This window comes from Lepidochelys olivacea, assembly GCF_965140295.1.
Source record: "Lepidochelys olivacea isolate rLepOli2 genome assembly, chromosome: 4".
Classification (NCBI taxonomy): Eukaryota; Metazoa; Chordata; order Testudines; family Cheloniidae; genus Lepidochelys; species Lepidochelys olivacea.
In genome coordinates this window covers 144,142,556-144,163,616 of record NC_140414.1, presented here as the reverse complement: position 1 = coordinate 144,163,616, position 21,061 = coordinate 144,142,556, and the positions used below count along the sequence as shown (strand labels likewise).

The 21,061-nt window shown below is 43.1% G+C and overlaps 1 protein-coding gene across 5 annotated transcripts in view; it reads left to right on the top strand.

The window, feature by feature from the left end:
• The window catches only part of ALMS1 (ALMS1 centrosome and basal body associated protein), a 129,178-nt gene that overhangs the window by 19,741 nt on the left and 88,376 nt on the right, over positions 1–21,061 (top strand). For 3 of the 5 annotated variants that reach the window (XM_084626542.1, XM_084626540.1, XM_084626539.1), the window contains exons 2-3: positions 12,884–13,018; positions 17,984–18,179. In XM_084626542.1, coding sequence (XP_084482668.1) covers positions 12,884–13,018; positions 17,984–18,179 — 331 coding nt within the window. Of the gene's footprint in view, positions 1–12,883; positions 13,019–17,959; positions 18,180–21,061 lie in introns of those variants that run through there. The other 2 variants (XM_084626541.1, XM_084626543.1) reach the window with 2 other exon arrangements.

Here is a 21,061-nt window from a genome sequence, read left to right as displayed (position 1 = left end):
TGACAACAAAAATTACTACACAACCCAGAAGGGGGGAGTGAAGCTTGAGCCCTCCGAAGCCCCGCTGCCCCAGGCAGGTGTGGTCAAAGCCAAAGCCCAAAGGCTTCAGCCTCAGATGGGGGTGGCTGTAACCTGAGCCCCACTGTCCAGGGCTGAAGCCCTTGTGCTTCGGCCCTGGGTGGCGGGGCTCGGGCTTCGGCTTCAGCCCCGGCCCCAGCAAGTCTAACACCAGCCCTTGCAATCCCATTAAAATGGCGTCACGACTCACTTTGGGGTCATGAGCCATAGTTTGACATCTGCAGAGCTTTAAAATAGGAGTATGAGACCACCAAAGTGGGCTCAGTGGATGGTCCCAATATTATACATGTTGGTGTCTCCTGGAGTCAGAGGCATGGTGCCAATGTCTATGATGACTTTGCCAGTCTCTTGCACCCAGCAGCACAGTCCTCGGATCCCCCACAGGATCAAGCCCTTAATACAGTGCATGACCTATTATAATTTTTATAAAGCTTGACCTCAAAAGTAAGATGTTTTTCCCCCTGATGCTTTCTTTATATAGAATAGCAGCCTTTCACTCAAGGTTTTTGATAGAGGCTCATGGATTCAGCATATGTATTTTTTTTATTTAAGTATTTTAAGGGATTATAACAAGTTTAGTCTCAACATATTTTGTATTAAATTCAGATTTGACTTGAAACAGATATGTTTTTAAAAAGAAAAATGTATAATCATTTAAATAACAATTTAAAAATCTGATTTAAATAAGAAATCGTAAGTTTTTAACCACTCTGCTTTAGTCGTGTTGAATTGGAATGTTCCCCTTTTCAAAACTTTTCCCAGGGGCGTGGTTGAAAAAATGAGTTGATGATCTTGGTCCAATTCTTAATGGACAGTTCTCCCAAAAGGTGGGGGGTGGGGGAAAGGGGCACTTACTCCCACTTATTCGAAGAGGGCAATGAATGAGTGGGCTTTGGAGACTCCTACCTTGCATTGATTTTAATGGAAGTTAGGATTCTAACTACCTTTGTGGATCTGGCCCTGAATTCTCTCCCCTCTCCCCCCCCCCCCACCGTTGATTCCTCCCTGGTTATGGGTGGGAGAATGTGGAGGAAGGAAATCTGCAATTCCACAACTTGATCTATAGACAAAGTCTTCAAGGCTGCCAGGCTGACATATTTATAAATAATAAAATAACTTCAAAAAGTAACAAATTTCAGCATAGACATAGGAAGTTTAAATTAAACAGAGAATCACAACCACTGCTCTTTTGTTCCATCTTACTCTATTCATTACATGTATCTTTAACACATGCCCTTGTTACTGATCTGTTCTAGTACCATTCAGAACACCCAGCCAATTAGCCATACTTAACATATCTAAATAAAATCAATATCTATCACATTTAATGCTTCGTTAATTATTTGTACTATTTTGCTCATGTCTCATTACACTTTTTTGATTAGCCTCCTAAGGGCAATGTGTGTCCCATACTGAAGAAAATTCATTTCCAGTGGGATTAATAAAAACTCCCCTGTATTGAAGATATATATTATAATACCAAATTGTAACCTTTTCAAAATCTAAATTTTAAATAAAAGGCCCCTTATTTAATTATCAAACAGCTGCTGGAATGTGTTTTTATTCAAAACCATTGTCAAGTACCCTAGTGTTGCTTCTTCTAATGACTGATTAATATGAATAATGGAACATATGCATACAGGATAAAATTAATTTCCTCTGCCCTAGCACAAATCCGAAGCAAACTGCCACGTAGGGGTGTTTGGAACGGACTTCAGCCCCAACCAGTAGCCAAAGCATGGAGCAGCTTCTCATTGTATCTGTTGCTGTGCTTCCGGCATCTGGACTGAACAGGAGTGGTGACCGTTGCACACACTGCTGTGCAGAGGTTCATGGCCACTGGTCTATTTAATTGCGGATTCAGTGGCCTTGTCCTGGCCTACCTCAAAGTTCCTATGCATGGGTTACACAGAATAATCATTCCACTGGTTTCAGAGGGTAGAGAGTCACCCTGTTCACCTACTGTGTTAGCTGCCCTTCCCCTGTGCAGCAGAACAGCTGCTGCAACAGCTGTTCTGCTGTTACCAGTTTTAAGTGGCCCCTGTTGTTGTGGGTGAATTTCATCCACACTTAAATACTGCTTTAGAGAATGATTTTATTGCATAGATTGCCTGCTGTCAGTTGAGCATATGAAAGTTTGATTTTAAAAAATTATTCAGTAATGTCTATGAATGCTTAAAAGTTTAAATAAACATTCTTGTTTTGAGTGACATGAATAATTTTCTTAGAAGCTGTTTGCCTTTGTCTTAGCAACATTGTTCCATGCACAAGCACTAGGTAGCACAGCGCAGGTTTTCAAAATGGTGCCATTAACCTTTTACAAATACTGATGCTTTTAAACTGGTTTCAACCGACAGCTTTGGAACAGCTATTTTCAAGGAAGAGACCCCCTGTGTTGTACACCCACAGTTGTTCAGTACCGAAGAACAGCCACATCATGTATATATTTCAGTGATCTGATTTCCTGGAAGACTTGAGGAAGGCAAACTGAGCAATAGAGCAAATTTTGGCTCTATTGTTACGCCTCCAGAGCTAAGATTTCTGAAATTAATTCATGAAGTGGCTTTTTTTTAACTGGTGCTGAAGAAATGTGGGTGTGTGGTGCTGGTGGCATCTCTCTTTAAAATCAGCCATTTGGGCAAGCCGGCTTTTCTTAAGGGGCCATTGAGCACTCAAAGCCCCAAATTAAATTTGCCATTCTTAAAAGTGAAGTGGGTTGTGATTTACATCCCAGGAGAGTGACCTCTTCCATTTATTCACAGATGGGATGTGCAGTGTAGGTGATCAGGTTTCCCAGTGCTGTTTGCCATTGTGTCCCAATGCTAACCTGAGGAGAACACCATTAAGGGCGAGAGGGGAATTCACTCTTTATGATCCATTCAGACTTCATTGTGTCAGTTGAAACTACGGCCAATAATGTAATGAGAGTCTAATGTATTGGTGGCTTTTGTGATGTAGACCTCGGTCCATTGGGAACTAGTTTGAGACCCTAAACTCATTTCTTATAGGCCAGCAGTCAGCCATTGGATGGCAACAAATTTCAATTTGTTAGCAGTTTGAGGCATATCTGGAAGTGTGACCTACAATTGAAAGGATCTTTATGCCATTATTGATCCCTGAATGCCTCTTTCATCAAGGTTGCCTCATCTTCATGCCTGAATTGATGGCTTGCCAGGAGCATTAGAAATACATAATTTGTGTATGCACTTATGTATTTTTATTATTAAAAATAAACAACCATCAAATGTGCTTGAACTTAAAATTCTTTGTTAGATGAACTGAAAAATACTTGTTATGAGTGCCAGTATGAGAGAAATTAAAATATAAACAAACAACGTAAGGGAAAAATAGATTCCACTTTTAAGTTTTTCAGATCTAATAAATATAAGATGCAATTAGTTACGTAGGTAAGAAAATGTTTATTTAATGAGTTACAACATAAGTCTCCTTTTAAGCTTGATTTTTGTTTTACTGCATTTATTACATTAAAATTTTTTAAAATTTTTAAATTTTTATTTTAAGCATCAGCTAGGGTAAATTCTCAACCTTTTATTAGACTGACTCTTATTTTATACTTACAGAATCTAAATAACTGAATTTCATGTATTTGTTTTTGACATCAAATCTTCATTCTGGAGTGGGGTCTGCCAAGATTGAATGCCTTACCTCGCATGTTGGGGTACAGAGACTCTCTATGAAATTGCCATAGCATTTTTTGCGATTCATATAAAGGTAAATGGAAAATACCCCACAATTTATGCAGATCTATGCAACTAAGTACAACTTTCCAAGTGAAAACCAGGAATAGGTTATGTATGACTATAGAAATGTCTATAAAAATGATTCACTGGAAGATTTTTAGCTATATTGTGCCCCTAAAAAAACTATTGTAATTCGTCTACAAGGAAGGATCTCATATGTAGTAGGTTTCGTGTCTCGTTGGTTCTACTCCTTTACCAATCCATTCCCTATTTTAGTAGAACCTGTTACGAACACCTCGAATGGAGGTTGTTTGTAACTCTGAACAAAATGTTATGGTGGGTCTTTCAAAAGTTTAAAATTGAACATAGACTTAATTAAATGTGAAGCAGGCTAGAAAAGCTGTATGTAAGCAGGCCTGGCAGTGCCGCTCCCCAGGCAGTTTCAGACAGAGGTACTTACTCCTTTATCCGTCATGTGCCAACATGTCATGTGTCATGTAGTAGTTGGGTGGGAGAGAGAGGACTTCTCCCTGAAGCAGCTTGAGGAATGGAGCTACGAGACCTGCTCTACAGCTATCTTCTTTAAACAGAAAAGCACAGGTGGAGAGAATGAGCATAGACCTGACAAGCCAAAGATGGCTTGAGGGCAGGGCCATCCTTAGGCATACGTGGCTGCATAGGGCACCTGAAAATTTGGGGCACCCCGGGTCTTCGTGTCCACCCCCCTTTTCCCCCCCACACCTATTCCTATCCCTGTTCTGACCCTTTCTGCAGGCTCCCATCACAGCTGGCTGCTGCAGCCTGGTAAGTCTTCCTCCAGAGGGGATCTAGTACTTAAAAGTGAAAAAGCCACCAGCTTGCCAGACCTATTAGCACAACATTGAAACTGTTAAAGAGCCATTCAAGTGATAATGTAGTGCCAATCTTTAAAAAAGGGAAGAAGGAGGATCCTGGGAACTACAGGCCAGTCAGCCTCACCTCAGTCCCTGGAAAAATCATGGAGCAGGTCCTCAAAGAATCAATCCTGAAGCACTTACAGGAGAGGAAAGTGATCAGGAACAGCCAGCATGGATTCACCAAGGGAAGGTCATGCCTGACTAATCTAATCGCCTTTTATGATGAGATTACTGGTTCTGTGGATGAAGGGAAAGCAGTGGATGTATTGTTTCTAGACTTTAGCAAAGCTTTTGACACGGTCTCCCACAGTATTCTTGTCAGCAAGTTAAGGAAGTATGGGCTGGATGAATGCACTATAAGGTGGGTAGAAAGCTGTCTAGATTGTCGGGCTCAACGGGTAGTGATCAATGGCTCCATGTCTAGTTGGCAGCCGGTATCAAGTGGAGTGCCCCAAGGGTCGGTCCTGGGGCCGGTTTTGTTCAATATCTTCATAAATGATCTGGAGGATGGTGTGGATTGCACTCTCAGCAAATTTGCGGATGATACTAAACTGGGAGGAGTGGTAGATACGCTGGAGGGGAGGGATAGGATACAGAAGGACCTAGACAAACTGGAGGATTGGGCCAAAAGAAATCTGATGAGGTTCAATAAGGATAAGTGCAGGGTCCTGCACTTAGGACGGAAGAACCCAATGCACAGCTACAAACTAGGGACCGAATGGCTAGGCAGCAGTTCTGCAGAAAAGGACCTAGGGGTGACAGTGGACGAGAAGCTGGATATGAGTCAGCAGTGTGCCCTTGTTGCCAAGAAGGCCAATGGCATTTTGGGATGTATAAGTAGGGGCATAGCGAGCAGATCGAGGGACGTGATCGTTCCCCTCTATTCGACATTGGTGAGGCCTCATCTGGAGTACTGTGTCCAGTTTTGGGCCCCACACTTCAAGAAGGATGTGGATAAATTGGAGAGAGTCCAGCGAAGGGCAACAAAAATGATTAGGGGACTGGAACACATGAGTTATGAGGAGAGGCTGAGGGAGCTGGGATTGTTTAGCCTGCAGAAGAGAAGAATGAGGGGGGCTTTGATAGCTGCTTTCAACTACCTGAAAGGGGGTTCCAAAGAGGATGGCTCTAGACTGTTCTCAATGGTAGCAGATGACAGAACGAGGAGTAATGGTCTCAAGTTGCAGTGGGGGAGGTTTAGATTGGATATTAGGAAAAACTTTTTCACTAAGAGGGTGGTGAAACACTGGAATGCGTTACCTAGGGAGGTGGTTGAATCTCCTTCCTTATAGAGGTTTTTAAGGTCAGGCTTGACAAAGCCCTGGCTGGGATGATTTAACTGGTAATTGGTCCTGCTTCGAGCAGGGGGTTGGACTAGATGACCTTCTGGGGTCCCTTCCAACCCTGATATTCTATGATTCTATGATAAAAGGAGTACTTGTGGCACCGTAGAAACTAACAAATTTATTAGAGCTGTAGCTCACGAAAGCTTATGCTCTAATAAATTTGTTAATCTCTAAGGTGCCACAAGTACTCCTTTTCTTTTTGCGGATACAGACTAACAAGGCTGCTACTCTGAAACCTGTCAAGTGATAATGAAGCCATTTAACAGGCATTTGCCAGCCCCCAGGTGTACACGGTCAGTTTCTGAATTTACTGACAAAAACAGTTGTGCATTACTGTAATATTTACTCAGAACATGTTAGTCTACAGGACCTTAGTTTAAAACTTGCTTTAAAAATATTTCATTAGTGTATTACTGAAGATTATAAAATCACATCTCTAAAAAATCCTTGCATAGATTTTTAGATGCACAGTCTGAGTATTCATCTTTAGCCTTAAATGCTTGGCTCTTCAGACATATAGTTTTTTAAATAAATCCTTCAAAAGACTACCTTTGTCTAAAATACACATGCGAGCCTGGGCTGCCATTGGGCATAGGGGCACCAGTTTAATAATACTGCATAGGGCCTCATAAATCCTAAGGACGGCCCTGCTTGAGGGTGTGGGGGTACGGCATAATTACAAGAGGATTATGGTTGAGGATGGGGTGATAGGCAGAGATGACCTCCTTGATATACTCTTGTTATACTTGATATACTTTTTGCGAATACAGACTAACACTGCTGCTACTCTGAAACTTGATATACTCTGTGGTGGTGTGAAATATGGAATGAACAGTGATTGGTGGTTAAGGAGGATGGAGATGCCATGCACAATTCCCTATTGCTGTAGTCCCTCAGACCCTCAAGTAGTACTCCTAACACTCAGTCGGGGTGCTCCATGCCATGCTGAAGATGTGAAACATTGGTTCTCTCTTTTTTGAAGATCGTTTCCTGGTGCCGAGGTGGCCTGTATCTGATGGAGCTGAGGAGTTACATTACTGAAGTCTGAGAGTGAGGAGATGGGAATGGCTATGGCAGACTATGGAGGAGAGAAATGGGGGAATATTGGGAATTTGGAAAGACATCCTTTCATTGATCCCGAGTGTGGATAGGGGACAGGCTTCATCTTCCACAAGCAGGAATCTCATTCCTGCAAGTTTTGTTGGAGCTGTTATTCCTCAGAAAACAACCAAAGAGGGTGGTTGGAAGGAAAATCTGCTTCAATAGTGGAGCTCATGGTGTCACTCTAGAGTTGTGTCCAGTTGCTGTTGTGCCCATCTCTGCAGTTACAGTAAAAGGAGCCAGGGGGAAGAGAAGAACGGTATCTGAATATGGCTCCAGAGCAGAGCTGTGAATTTCACTGCAGAGTCAGTTACAAGCTTTTTCTCCTTGGTTATAATTGATTGTCTTAGTGTGGAGGTGTTTATCCTCCTCTCCCTGCAACCCATTTCCCATAAATCTCAATGAAGAGACTAGGTCAGTTTCATCCCTGGAATAATTCTTTACTTGAGTTACACCAGAGGTGAATTTGGTCCTGAATGTTTACATAACATATAAGTTTCTGTAGGAGTTGCAATTTTCCCCATCTTTCTGGCACTTTCTTTAGACATTTTCTCACAAGGGCGCTTTATAAGATTCCACAAGGTCATTGAGAGCTTGTGTTTGCATTTTTATCTTACCAATATGAAGCATCTGCTCTGCTGTCCCCTGGTATATCAGGTGACTTTTTTTCTTCCTACTGTCGGTTGCAGAGAAAAGTCAGGCTTGCTCGACCCGGAATAAATTAGTAAATGCTACTACAGAGTTTCACTGTCCCGCCCTGCCTTTCAGCTGAAATGTTATGTGGCAGACTCACTTATCTCTTCAGAAGCAAAGAAAATCACTTTGGATATTGAAAGAGAAATTGAAGCCACAAAAGAGCATATAGGCCATCCCTGTCCATATGACCAGTAGCTCTAAATTAACGTTGTTTTTGAGAACTGTTTCACAGACATTTAATGTAAATGAACTGCTCTCAGAATCGGTGTAACACGTCTCCATTACCTTTTCCAGGACTTAGGTCAGCCATAACTCTTGCTTTGAGATTAAGCCTATGTGACGTTATTGACAGAATCTCTAACCGTATAGATCACTGTTGCAACCACTGTTATATATTTGCAGCAAATATTGTACAAAGGTTGTTGTGTGAGGTGTCTGTGGGAAGGTTATGATTTGCTGTTTATGATTATGCTATCTGTATATGTGTATCTTTTTTGTAGTTGAAGTTATGAATATTGGCTCTAAACTGTCTGTATTTCAAACTTATTCTATGCTTCTGGGTGACACCCCAGACAAGTTGGTGTCAGCTCTGCCTAGCCTGCTTGATGGCCCATTAAGGACCATCAGCTATACAACTGACCCATTGAGAGAAGGCAGATACACCTTGTGACTCAGCAAAAGGTGTGCAGGGATATGCCTGTGGACAGAACTCTAAGGTATTTTTTTGCCACGTGCTGGAATGATTGTCTTTGGAACAAAGAAAGAAAGGCCCCATGACAAGAGACTATAAAAAGCTGCTGCAGCTCCTCCATCTTGTCTTCAATCCTGCTTCTTACCTCTGGAGGGACTTTGCTACAAATGGAAGCTCTACACAAAGGACTGATGACCCATCCCAGCTGTGGATGTACTCCAGAGATTTGATTTGAACCTGCAATTTATTCTATCACTGCTACAAGCCTGAACCAAGAACTTTGCCATTACTGTATGTAATTGATTCCATTTAACCAATTCTAGCTCTCATCTATATCTTTTTTCCTTGTATGAATAAACCTTTAGATTTTAGATTCTAAAGGATTGGCAACAGCGTGATTTGTGGGTAAGATCTGATTAATATATTGACCTGGGTCTGGGGCTTGGTCCTTTGGGATAGGGAGAACCTTTTTTCTTTTATGGGGGTATTGGTTTTCATAACCATTTGTCCCCATAATGAATGGCACTGGTGGTGATACTGGGAAACTGGAGTGTCTAAGGGAATTGCTTGTGTGACTTATGGTTAGCCAGTGGAGTAAAACCAAAGTCCTCTCTGTCTGGCTCATTTGGTTTGCCTTGGTGTGCAAAGGAACCTCAACCTTGAGCTGTAACTGCCCTGCTCTGAACAATTTGTTCTGAATTGGCACTCTCAGTTGGGTTCCACCAGAACCAGCATCGTTGCAGCCTACTAGGGAGAGAATCAGATTCAAACAGTGTTATTTCCTTTTTGTTTTTGGAACGTAGTCTACATGGCGTGCTGCATCAGGAGCCATTTCTTCTCCTACTCTTGAGGATGGGATGAATTCTTTTTTCACTGCTAAGCCATGAAATGACCACTTAGCATTTTTCAGCCTCTTTGCAGCCTTGGGTACCAGTTGTCACTCATCTGGCAGCCCTATTACTCAAGCCCTGGCTCAGCCTGAATGTCACACGTTTGGCTAAATCTACTGGTTCTCAAGCTGTGGGTCAGGACTACGTTTTAATGGGATCGCCAGGACAGGCTTTAGATTTGCTGAGGCCTGGGGCCAAAGCCCAAGCCCTATTGCCCAGGGCCAAAGTCTGAGCCCCACCGCCTGGGGCCAAAGCCTGAAGGCTTCAGCCCTGGGCGGCAGGGCTTAGGCTTTGGCTTCAGCCCTGGGCAGTGAGGCTCAGTTTACAGGCCCACCGTGTGGGGCTGAAGCCCTTGAGCTACGGCTTTGGCCCCCTCCTGCCCAGGGCTGTGGGGCTCCAGAGGGCTCAAACTTTGGTCCCCCCTCCTGGGCTTGTGCAGTAATTTTTTGTTGTCAGAAGGGGATCATCGTGCAATGAAGTTTGAGAACTGCTGGGCTAAGCAATGGGCAGGAGCTGCAGTTGTGCATTCTGGAAACTAGAGACCACTGTGACATGGTTTTTGGACACCCTTGGATGCCTGTGTGCTTCCTCTCTGGTTACTGACACTGATGGATTGAAGCATCAGCGGCAACAAAAGGAGTTGCTGTCAGTGTCTAGTGTCAGAGGACAGTAGGTGAGGGGTCTCAGTACTATCACCAAATTTGTCTCCCAGCTGAACCTCAGATCCCTTATCTTAGTCCCAGAGAGACCTCAGCAAGACCCTAAACCCCCAGAGACATGCCCCGCTCCTCCACTGGGAGTGCCTCCTTCCAATCCCCAGTCCTTCAGAGATCCCAGCTGGACCCCAAACAACTGCCCTTTTGGCAGAACCTTGCTTCCCAGACAGACCCTAGCTCCCCTCCCAGATGGCTTCTATCAACCTACACTAGCTCTCCCAGATGTCTCAGCCCCTCCCTAACCCAGAGAGAACCCAGCAACACCTAGACAGCAGACATGCACTTCAGCTACCCCAGACACTCTCCAACAGCACTCCCCCTACGCTACCCCAGCACCCCAATACACTCTGTCTAGATTGGCTTGGGTTTGATGCTTCTCTTCTGGACTAGTGCTTTTCTTGTCTTAGGGAGTAATTTTGTTTCAGTTGAATCTCAGTATAATACACTACAGATTTCATTTTACACTTTCATGCTGGTGTGATTGGAACGGGCTGCCTCGCCTGTGAAGCTGGTTCCAGGATTACTAGGAGCTTAGACAACTGCACGGATTCCCTCTTGATGTATTATAGAGAAGAAATGTGACTCCAACCACAAAATAGCTTCATCTGGTGTCTCATGAAGGCAAAAAGCCCTGTGACAGGTGTTTTTTGCAGGCGCAAGGCAAACTTATTTTTTCCCCAAGAAATACCCTAAACATTTTTCAGGGTCCTACAGTTACATATATAAACTTCAAAAAGAACAGGAATATTTGTGGCACCTTAGAAACTAACAAATTTATAAGAGCATAAGCTTTCCTGGGCTACAGCCCACTTCATTGGATTATAGAATGGAACATACAGTAAGAAAATACACACACATACACACAAGGTGGAAGTTGCCATACAGACTGTAAGAGGCTAGTTAATTAAGATGAGCTATTATCAGCAGGAGAAAAAAACTTTAGTACTGATAATCAAGATGGCCCATTTAGACAATTGACAAGAAGGTGTCAGGATACTTAACATGGGGAAATAGATGCAATATGTGTAATGACCCAGCCATTCCCAGTCTCTATTCAAACCCAAGTTAATGGTATCTAGTTTGCATATTAATTCAAGCTCAACAGTTTCTCCTTGGAGTCTGTTTTTGAAGCTTTTCTGTTGCAAAGTTGCCACCCTTAAATCTTTTACTGAGTGGCCAAAGAGGTTGAAGTGTTCTACCAGTTTTTGAATGTTATGATTCCTGATGTCAGATTTGTGTCCATTTATTCTTTTGCGTGGAGACTGTCCGGTATGCCCATTGTACATGGCAGAGGGGCATTGCTGGCACATGATGGCATATATCACATTGGTAGATGTGCAGGTGAACGAGCCCCGATGGCGTGGCTAATGTGATTAGGTCCTATGATGGTGTCACTTGAATAAATATGTGGACAGAGTTGGCATCGGATTTTGTTGCAAGGATAGGTTCCTGGGTTAGGGTTTGTGTTGTGTGGGGTGTAGTTGCTGGTGAGTATTTGCTTCAGGTTGGGGGGCTCTCTGTAAGCATGGACTGGTCTGTCTCCCAAGATCTGAGAGTATGAGGGATCATTTTTCAGGATAGATTGTAAATCTTTGATGATGCGCTGGAGAGGTTTTAGTTGGGGGCTGAAGGTGACAGCTAGTGGCGTTCTGTTATTTTCTTTGTTGGGCCTGTCCTGTAGTCGGTGACTTCTGGGTACTCTTCTGGCTCTGTCAATCTGTTTTTTCACTTTAGCAGGTGGTTATTGTAGTTTTAAGAATGCTTGATAGAGATCTTGTAGGTGTTTGTCTCTGTCTGAGGGATTGGAGCAAATGCGGTTGTATCTTAGAGCTTGGCTGTAGACAATGGATTGTGTGGTGTGTCCTGGATGGAAGCTGGAGGCATGTAGGTAAGTATAGTGGTCAGTAGGTTTCCGGTGTAAGGTGGTGTTTATGTGACCATCACTATTAGCACAGTAGTATCTAGGAAATGGACCGCTTGTGTGGATTGGTCTCGGCTGAGGTTGATGGTGGGATGGAAATTGTTGAAATCATGGTGGAATTCCTCAAGGGCTTCTTTTCCATGGGTCCAGATGATGAAGATGTCATCAATGTAGCGCAAATAGAGTAGTGGCGTTAGGGGACGAGAGCTAAGGAAGCGTTGTTCTAAGTTGGCCATAAAAATGTTAGCGTACTGTGGGGCCTTGCGGTGTTTTCTGGAAGATCACCGATGGATTGTAGTTTCCTCTATACCAACATTCCACACACAGATGGACTACAAGCCATCGGGAACAGTATCCCCGATAATGTCACGGCAAACCTGGTGGCTGACCTTTGTGACTTTGTCCTCACCCATAACTATTTCACACTTGGGGACTTTATATACACCTTCAAGTCAGCGGTACTGCTATGGGTACCCGCATGGCCCCACAGTATGCCAACATTTTTATGGCTGACTTAGAACAATGCTTCCTTAGCTCTCTGTGAATTGCACAATGCTGCATGAATAGGGAAAGATAATCTCCTGACTCATGCAAGTAATCGTCTTATGTACAGAACATGATATTTCATTGCTACTATTTTAGCGTGTAAAACTAGAAACGTTATGCACAAATTAACTTTCCCCCTTTGCACCTCCAGCTACAGCATGTGTTTCTTATCTCATTAGTTTGGGCCAGCAACTATCTGCTTTTACTGATATTGCATAGTACATTACAACTTAAATGGCTCTGTACCTCAAAGGATCATGAAAATAAATTTTTACTTCTCTCTTTAAAAAAATGATTTTAGCCTATTGCTACAACACCACCACACCGTGGATGGAAGGAAGAGTTGTTAAGCCAAAGCAGCAGTGGGACCCAGATTTCAACTGCCAGTGGGATCTCCTTGGGAGAAGCAATCCGACAGAGATCTGCCGTTAATCAGGTATTTCAAATATACCTTTAGTAGATCGTTGTTTATCCAAATAGAATCAGACAAGGAGTTCACTTACCTGAAATCCTGTGTATCCAGGTGAGAGATCTGTAATGCAATTGATACATGTTGGGAATACAGCCAAAGACTGTGATCCTGCAAACATTTATGCATGTTCCTAACTTCACATAATGTTAGTGGTCCCATTGAAACTAATGGTCCTCTTCACTGTCTAAAATTTAGCACATGCATAAGTATTTGTAGGATAGAGGCCTATTTTTGGCTATTGAGGGTTTTCTGATGAGAAAATGGTTAATTTTTAGTTTTTAGTTATCTTAAATTAGTTTGTAAGTTCTTCGTGTCAAGCATGATGTTTTTAAGTGTTTGTTGAGTACCAAGTACACTCTTGATTGGTTCCTCTGGGTGTTCCACAATACAAATAATAAGAAAATTAGTTTTCTTACTTACATCTTTTATTTCTCACAAAGGAGGGCATCCACTGGTCTAAATATGACTTTTGGATTAGACTTACTCATTCTACCATGATGGAATCAACTTCAGCTTTTTCCCCTCTGCTTCTTTCCTTCTTTGAGTTCAGACTTTTGCTGGTGGATTGATGCAACAATCTTTAAAGCAACACACTTTAATGCCATATGATTACTTCCAAAGAACTACATGAACTAGTAGAAAACAGTTAATAAAACTGTAGTAAATTATAAGATAAATAGAAAGAAAGGAATAACACCAAAAAAACTCTCAATTTTTATCAGGGACATTTTGATTTATAAGGCAAGTCTGTAATTTTACTTTATTAAAATAAATTACTCAATACATTAGCCTAATACTTCTGTTAGAGTAGGTATGGTGAGTATTACATTAAAACACAGCAATGTCTTAAATATCTCTGTCAAGTCCCTATTTTAAATTTAAAAATAAAACACTAATTTTTCAAAAGCAATAATTTTTTTCTAATGTTTGCCATTAGAGGTATGATCTAGATAGCCATCCAAAAATATTTTTTCCTACTTTGTTGATTTGTGCATATGTCAGTCAAGATCCTACAGATGTCAAAAGTGGCTTTGGAGTTTCAGATAGGTCAGGTGATGACCAGCTTGCACAGTTGAGAGATCATGTGGAATTTTTTTTATTACAGAGCTGGCTGTTTGTTTCATGCAGCATATTACAATAAAAACTGTTCTATCTGGCACTTTGCCAACCAGAAAACTCTATAAACAGGCATTTCTGATCTTCATTGAAATTCCAGTTTATAGTCCGGTTGGTACAGGTCTGGCAGGGTGTTGGGGCACGGGAGGGGTGTGGAGCGCAAGCTCTGGGAGGGAGTTTGGGTGTGGGAGGGAGCTCAGGGCAGTGGGTTTGGGCACAGGAGGGGGTGCAGGCTGTTGGATCTGGGGCGGGGGCGCTGACCTCAGGGGGCTCCCTGCAAGTGGCGACCTGTCCCAGCTGCTCCTGGACAGAGGCATGGCAGGTGGCTCTGTGCGCTGTCTTCGCCCACAGGCGCTGCCCCCACAGCTCCCAAGGCCATTGTTCCCAGCCAATGGGTCCTGTGGAGCTAGTGCTTGGGGCAGGACGGGGGCACTGTGCAGAGCTGCCTGCTATGCCTCCACCTAGGAGCAGCCAGGATAGGTCGCTGCCTGAGGTGAGTGCCCACTGCATCTGGCACCCCAACCCGCTGCCCCGAGCCCCCTTGCGCATCCAAACTCCCTCCCAGAGCTGCACCCAAACCCCCCAGCCCCGCACTCAAATTCCCTCCCTCCTAATTAACTGGCATTTTGCACTTACTGGCACCCCCCATTTCCCCAACATGCCAGATAAAATAGCTTTTACTGTAGTATGTTTCCTTAGCAAAGCCATAGTGGTATTCAGGTGGGGAGGTTTTTTGTTGATTCTGTGACATACCCAGTGTACAATCCAGACTAATGAGTACCTGTGTGTCCCCTGCCCTCTAAACTGTGGTGCCCTTTACACGGCTTTGCTGCTGTAGCCTCCAGTCTGGAATGCTCACAAACAGCCTCCCACATACAAGTCACTCCCAGCTATGTCAGAGTGTGTGCTGTAGCCAACCAGCCACACATTGGTTCTTACCAGCTTTGGTTATAATATGGGGTGACCCCAACACACCACCAGTCCTAGATTTCCCCCCAGCAATGTATGTCCTGTATTGCCCAGCCCTCTCCTGGACAATACAAATTCATATAAAGTCTGTATTTCTTTAATAGAAATAATATGCACACTTTGTTACCCCAAATTGAGTTTCCCAGACACTTCCATTCAAACACATTGGATTAGATAAAACACTAAACCAACTTTATGAACTATAAAGAGAGAGATTTTAAGTGAATACAAGTAATAAGGCATAAAAATCAGAATTGGTTACAAGAAAAATTGACGAGCTAGTTTAGTGAAACTTTGAAGTGGATTCTTCTGAAGATTACCTCTCAAAGCAAAGTTCATTCAAACAGTGAGGAAGGCGACATGGAGTATGATGATCAAGGAGACACCATGCTCTTTCTCCCCGCTTGTTTGCTAAAATGCATATTTGATCTGCTCTGCTTCCCCTGCTGTCTTACTGGCCCTGTTTACTACTTATATGTAAATTGAGGTAAATACACAGTACTTTGTTTAGGACAGATCTGATTAATAACCGTTGGCGATGTAGTGTAGTTGTAGCCGTGCAGGGCTGTGTGGTTTTGAACATGTGCTAATAACATCATATGGGGATTTAATTTTACATATAATGTTGCTATATATATTTCATCATGATATTATTTACCAGTGAGTTATGAGTTTTCAAGTGGTACCTCACAAGGCCTATTTTGTACAAAGATGATTATGGTAGTCTGTAGGATGTGAATACAGGGGTGTGTTCAATCACAGGGGAACTTTAGCTAGCCTCTAACAAGAAGGAATCCAGGTAGTTCCCCAAGACGATATAGTCTTCCATCACTTACTGCCGTCCTACCTGATTTACACTGCAAACTTAACGTTGCCTTCCAATAAAATATATCCAAAACTATATGCCAGGGTCAAATAACAAATTATTAGAAATTGATGTCTTGAATAAGAATTAAGATTTATAATCCCCCAGTAATTTATTTTTTGACCTTTTGCTTTTTTTTTTTTTTTTTTCAAATTTTATTTGGAGGCAGAGTTCAGTTTGGGTGGGTGATATTGAGTGATGAGAGACTTGTGGTAGTGGGGGAAATGACTGGATACTTCAACTGTTCATTTGCAGGTTTTGTAACTTTTTTTTTAAAAGTATTTTTGTGTAGAAAGTGTATTTGAGGGGGAGAGTTAACTGGGCTCCTTTGAAACACATTTTCAACCTTTAATTTTTTGGGGGCAAAAGTTTTTGGTTTACAAAATTCCCTGGATTCTTAAAATAAAAAGTGCCAATGTTTAAATTGGGCTGGCATTCAAGATTTGCTGGAGGGGACCTTTGCTCAGTCAGGTAATATGTGGCCCATCAAAGCAGGGTGCTGTCCTCTAAATGTTTGCAAATCTGTAGGAGGTATGTTGGTGGAGGGAGTTGTACCTTAGTGGAATACGGGGATGCTGGACATTGGAGAGGATTGGAGGCTTTTATCCAGATGGAAAACTTGAAGAAAACTTATTGTTCCTCTCTCCCTTATCTTCAGGTTCCCTGTGCTCACTCAATATTTTGTTCCCCGCACTTACCTCCCATGCCTTTTCTTAAACCGTGGACCTAGCAGTAAGGGGTTGAAGGCTAAGTTCCCTGTAAGCTGTGTGGCCACACAGCCGGCTATCAAGGGCCATGCAGGCGGGGAGAGGTGCCTTTTCCCCCGGCCCCAGTTCCGGAGCTACTGGGGCCGGGGAAAGGCGCCTCTTCCCCTGGCCCCGGGCTGCTGCAGCGAGAGATGGCTGGGGAGAGTCCTCTCTCCCTGCTGCAGCCCCCAGGCAGCCTGCACCCCAAACTCCTCATCTCCGGTCCCACCCCAGAGGCCCTCACCCACCCCATCCCAACCTTCTGCCCCAGCTCTGAGCCCCCTCCAGCACCCCAAACCCCTCATCCTCAGCCCTACCCCAGAGCCCACGCCCCAAGCAAGAGCCCTCACCCCCCACACACAACAACCGTCTGCCCTAGCCCTGAGCCCCTTCTCGCAACTCCCAAACCCTTTGTCCCAGGCCCCACCCCAGAGCTCACACCCCCAGCCAGAGCCATCACCCCCCCGCACCTCTGCCCCAGCCGTGAGCCCCCTCCCACACTCCGAACCTCTTGACCCCACCCCTGCCACACATCAACTCCATATTGGTGCACATAACAAAATTCATTCGCACATGGATGTAAAAAATTAGAGGGAACATTGGTTGAAGGCCTTTCTTAACCCCTTTCCCTCCTCTGCAATTCATGTTGCCTTCTGTCTTAGCCCTATGGAGGCTCTGTCTTCTACCAAGTACAATGCTCATTGCACGCTTTAGTAATTATGAGTGAACATTGTTGGTGACTTTTTGTCAGACTTCTGGTGCGTTCTGTTACCCACACTTAAAGGGTAGGACATTCACCTTGTAATCCTTGATTGTGCAGTTGGGAGATCCTTTTGAAAATGTGACATCCCAAAAGGGCTTTCCTTCTCTTAAAGAATCATCCTGCAAGGAAATTGACCAGCGTTGACTGGTACAAGGGCCATATTTGTAATGCTGTTGAGTCACATTCAAAGTTTATATTGGAGTGAAGTCTGTTTTTAATGCACCAGTGATATTGCATGCTTCTCTTTACCACATTTGGATTTAACTGTCTTGCTTTGGTTGGGGCCTTTATTTATACCTGAGTAGATAGGAATATATTCAAGACATTTAAATAGAAGAACAGTCTGTTTATACTATAAAATACATTTTAATGCAATAATAATACAAATAGCTTATTATTAAACTTTTGATTTTGGAAGCAAAAGTAAGACTAATGAAAAATTAAAGAATTTTTCTTCCAAATTGTTGTAGGGAATGGAGTCATGGTATCAGCTTCCAGTAGAAATGGATGTCAGCCATCTAGCGGCAACATCAGGAATGAGGTTGGGCCTGACTGGTGGTGGAAATGACTTGACAGAGTTCCCTACTCTGGAGGAAGGCTTGTTGACTCCGACAGAAGAGCTTGGAAGGCAGCATACAGGGGACATGGCACACACTCCGCTATTGGGTATATTGAATAATCTTTTAACAAGATAAGCTTAGTTGCTTACTGAGCATTCACAATCCTTAGCATGGATTTAATTTAGTACAGCTCTGATCAATGGTTTTTCAAAATAAATCCTATGTAGTTTTGTTGTCAAGGTCCATCTTTGGAATGAGGAACCTGACCGCTTGTATCTTACTTTAGCAAGAGAACCTGTTATCTTTAGTGTTTGAACAAAATTCCAGTCTTGGTAACTATAATTAGAAAGGCAAGGATAGTATAGTTTAGTGAACTCAGAGTTGGGGGTTCCTAACTAGATGATATAATGGTTCCTGCAGGCCTTAGAATCATAGAATCATAGAATATCAGGGTTGGAAGGGACCTCAGGAGGTCATCTAGTCCAACCCCCTGCTCAAAGCAGGACCAATCCCCAATTTTTGCCCCAGATCCCTAAATGGCCCCCTCAAGGATTGAACTCACAACCCTGGGTTTAGCAGGCCAATGCTCAAACCACTGAGCTATCCCTCCCCCCTTAAAACCACTGAGCTCTCCCTCCCCCCCTTAAAAACATATGAGTTGTAATGCTGCTTCTGCAAGTGGATTGCACTGTGACCTTGGGCAAGTCACTTAACCTCTTTGCCTCACTGTCTCCACTTGCAAAGGGGGAGTAATCCTTAGCAAGGTTGAAGATGAAGTAGTCCAATTTGTATAGTGTTTTGATAATGTAAACCACTAAGCGATAAGCGTATATAATTCCCTATGTAAAAAATTGTTCTCTTCTGAAGTGGGTAAAGTATTCTTCGTTTTCTCTGCACTTGTTGTGCAGTGTTGTAATACATTTCACTGGTGGGAAAAATAATCTACATTTATAGTGTTTTGAAACTTTCATTGAAAGGTGCTATATAAACATAAGTTGTTATCATGCTTCAGCTAGGTCAATGACTTAATGTTGCATAAGATTTTTATTTTCAGTTACAAAAGGCATCTGAATAATAATTATTTCTCAAGAATTTTAGCTAGAAATACCTTATCATGGTAAGACTTACATTCAAATAAAAAGATTTGTATATCAGATTTTAAGGTCAGGCTTGACAAAGCCCTGGCTGGGATGATTTAATTGGGGATTGGTCCTGCTTTTGAGCAGGGGGTTGGACTAGATGACCTCCTGAGGTCCCTTCCAACCCTGATATTCTCTGATTCCTCTTGGATATACAGTAAAAGCTTTGTTATCCAGCATGTTGGGGGAGTGGGGCATGCCAGTAAGTCAAAAATTCCAGTTAACTAAGAGAGAGGGAGTTTGAGTATGGGAGGGGGCTCAGGGCTGGGCGTTGGGGCGCAAGAGAGGGTGCGGAGCATGGGCTCTGGGAGGGACTTTGGGTGGGGGAGGAGGCTCAGGGCAGGGGGTTGGGACACGGGAAGGGTTTTGGGCTACCGTATCCAGGCGGTGCTCACCTCAAGGCATATCCTATTGCTAGTAACTCAGTCATTGCACGCATGCAATCAAAGAGGCTGCTATGGTAGAAGAATACACTCAAATGAATTCCTTAAATGACTTAAAAAGAAAAGGAGTACTTCTGGCACCTTAGAGACAAACAGATTTGTTTGAGCATAAGCTTTCGTGAGCTACAGCTCACTTCATCGGATGCATTCAGTGGAAAATGCAGTGGGGATATTTATATACATGGAGAACATGAAACAATGGGTATTTCCATACACACTGTAAGGAGAAGTTTCAGAGTAGCAGCCGTGTTAGTCTGTATTCGCAAAAAGAAAGGGAGGACTTGTGGCACCTTAGAGACTAACCAATTGCCACAAGTACTCCTTTTCTTTTTACTGTAAGGAGAGTGATCACTTAAGGTGGGCTATTTCTAGCAGTTGACAAGAACATCTGAGGAACAGCGGGGGGGGGGGATAGTTTTACTTTGTGTAATGACCTATCCACTCCCAGTCTTTATTCAAGCCTAAGTTAATTGTATCCAGTTTGCTAATTAATTCCAATTCAGCAGTCTCTCGTTGGAGTCTGTTTTCAAAGTTTTTTTGTTGAAGAATTGCAACTTTTAGGTCTGTAATTGAGTGACCAAAGAGATTGAAGTGTTCTCCAATTGGTTTTTGAATGTTATAATTCTTGACATCTGATTTGTGTCCATTTATTCTTTTACGTAGAGACTGTCCAGTTTGGCCAATGTACATGGCAGAGGGGCATTGCTGGCACATGATGGCATCTATCACATTGGCAGATGTGCAGGTGAATAAGCCTCTGATAGTGTGGCTGATGTGATTAGGCCCTATGGTGGTGTCCCCTGAATAGATATGTAGACACAGTTGGCAACGGGCTTTGTTGCAAGGATAGGTTCCTGGGTTAGTGGTTCTGTTGTGTGGTGTGTGGTTGCTGGTGAGTATTTGCTTCAGGTTGTGGGGCTGTCTGTAAGCAAGGACTGGCCTGTCTCCCAAGATCTGTGAGTGTGATGGGTCGTCCTTCAGGATAGGTTGTAGATCCTTAGGTTTGAATAGAGACTGGGAGTGGATGGGTCATTACACAAAGTAAAACTATTTCCCCATGTTTATTCCTCCCCCCCTCTCTCCCTCCCTCCCCCCCGCTGGTAATAGCTCACCTTAAGTGATCGCTCTCCTTACAGGGTGTATGGTAACACCCATTGTTTCATGTTCTCTATGTATATAACTCTCCCCACTGTATTTTCCACTGAATGCATCCGATGAAGTGAGCTGTAGCTCACGAAAGCTTATGCTCAAATAAATTTGTTAGTCTCTGAGGTGCCACAAGTCCTCCTTTTCTTTTTGCGAATACAGACTAACATGACTGCTACTCTGAAACCTGTCATTAAATAACTTACACCTGTTTAGGGCGAAAGCATCTCATCAGAAATCATGCGGTGATTATGAAGGAT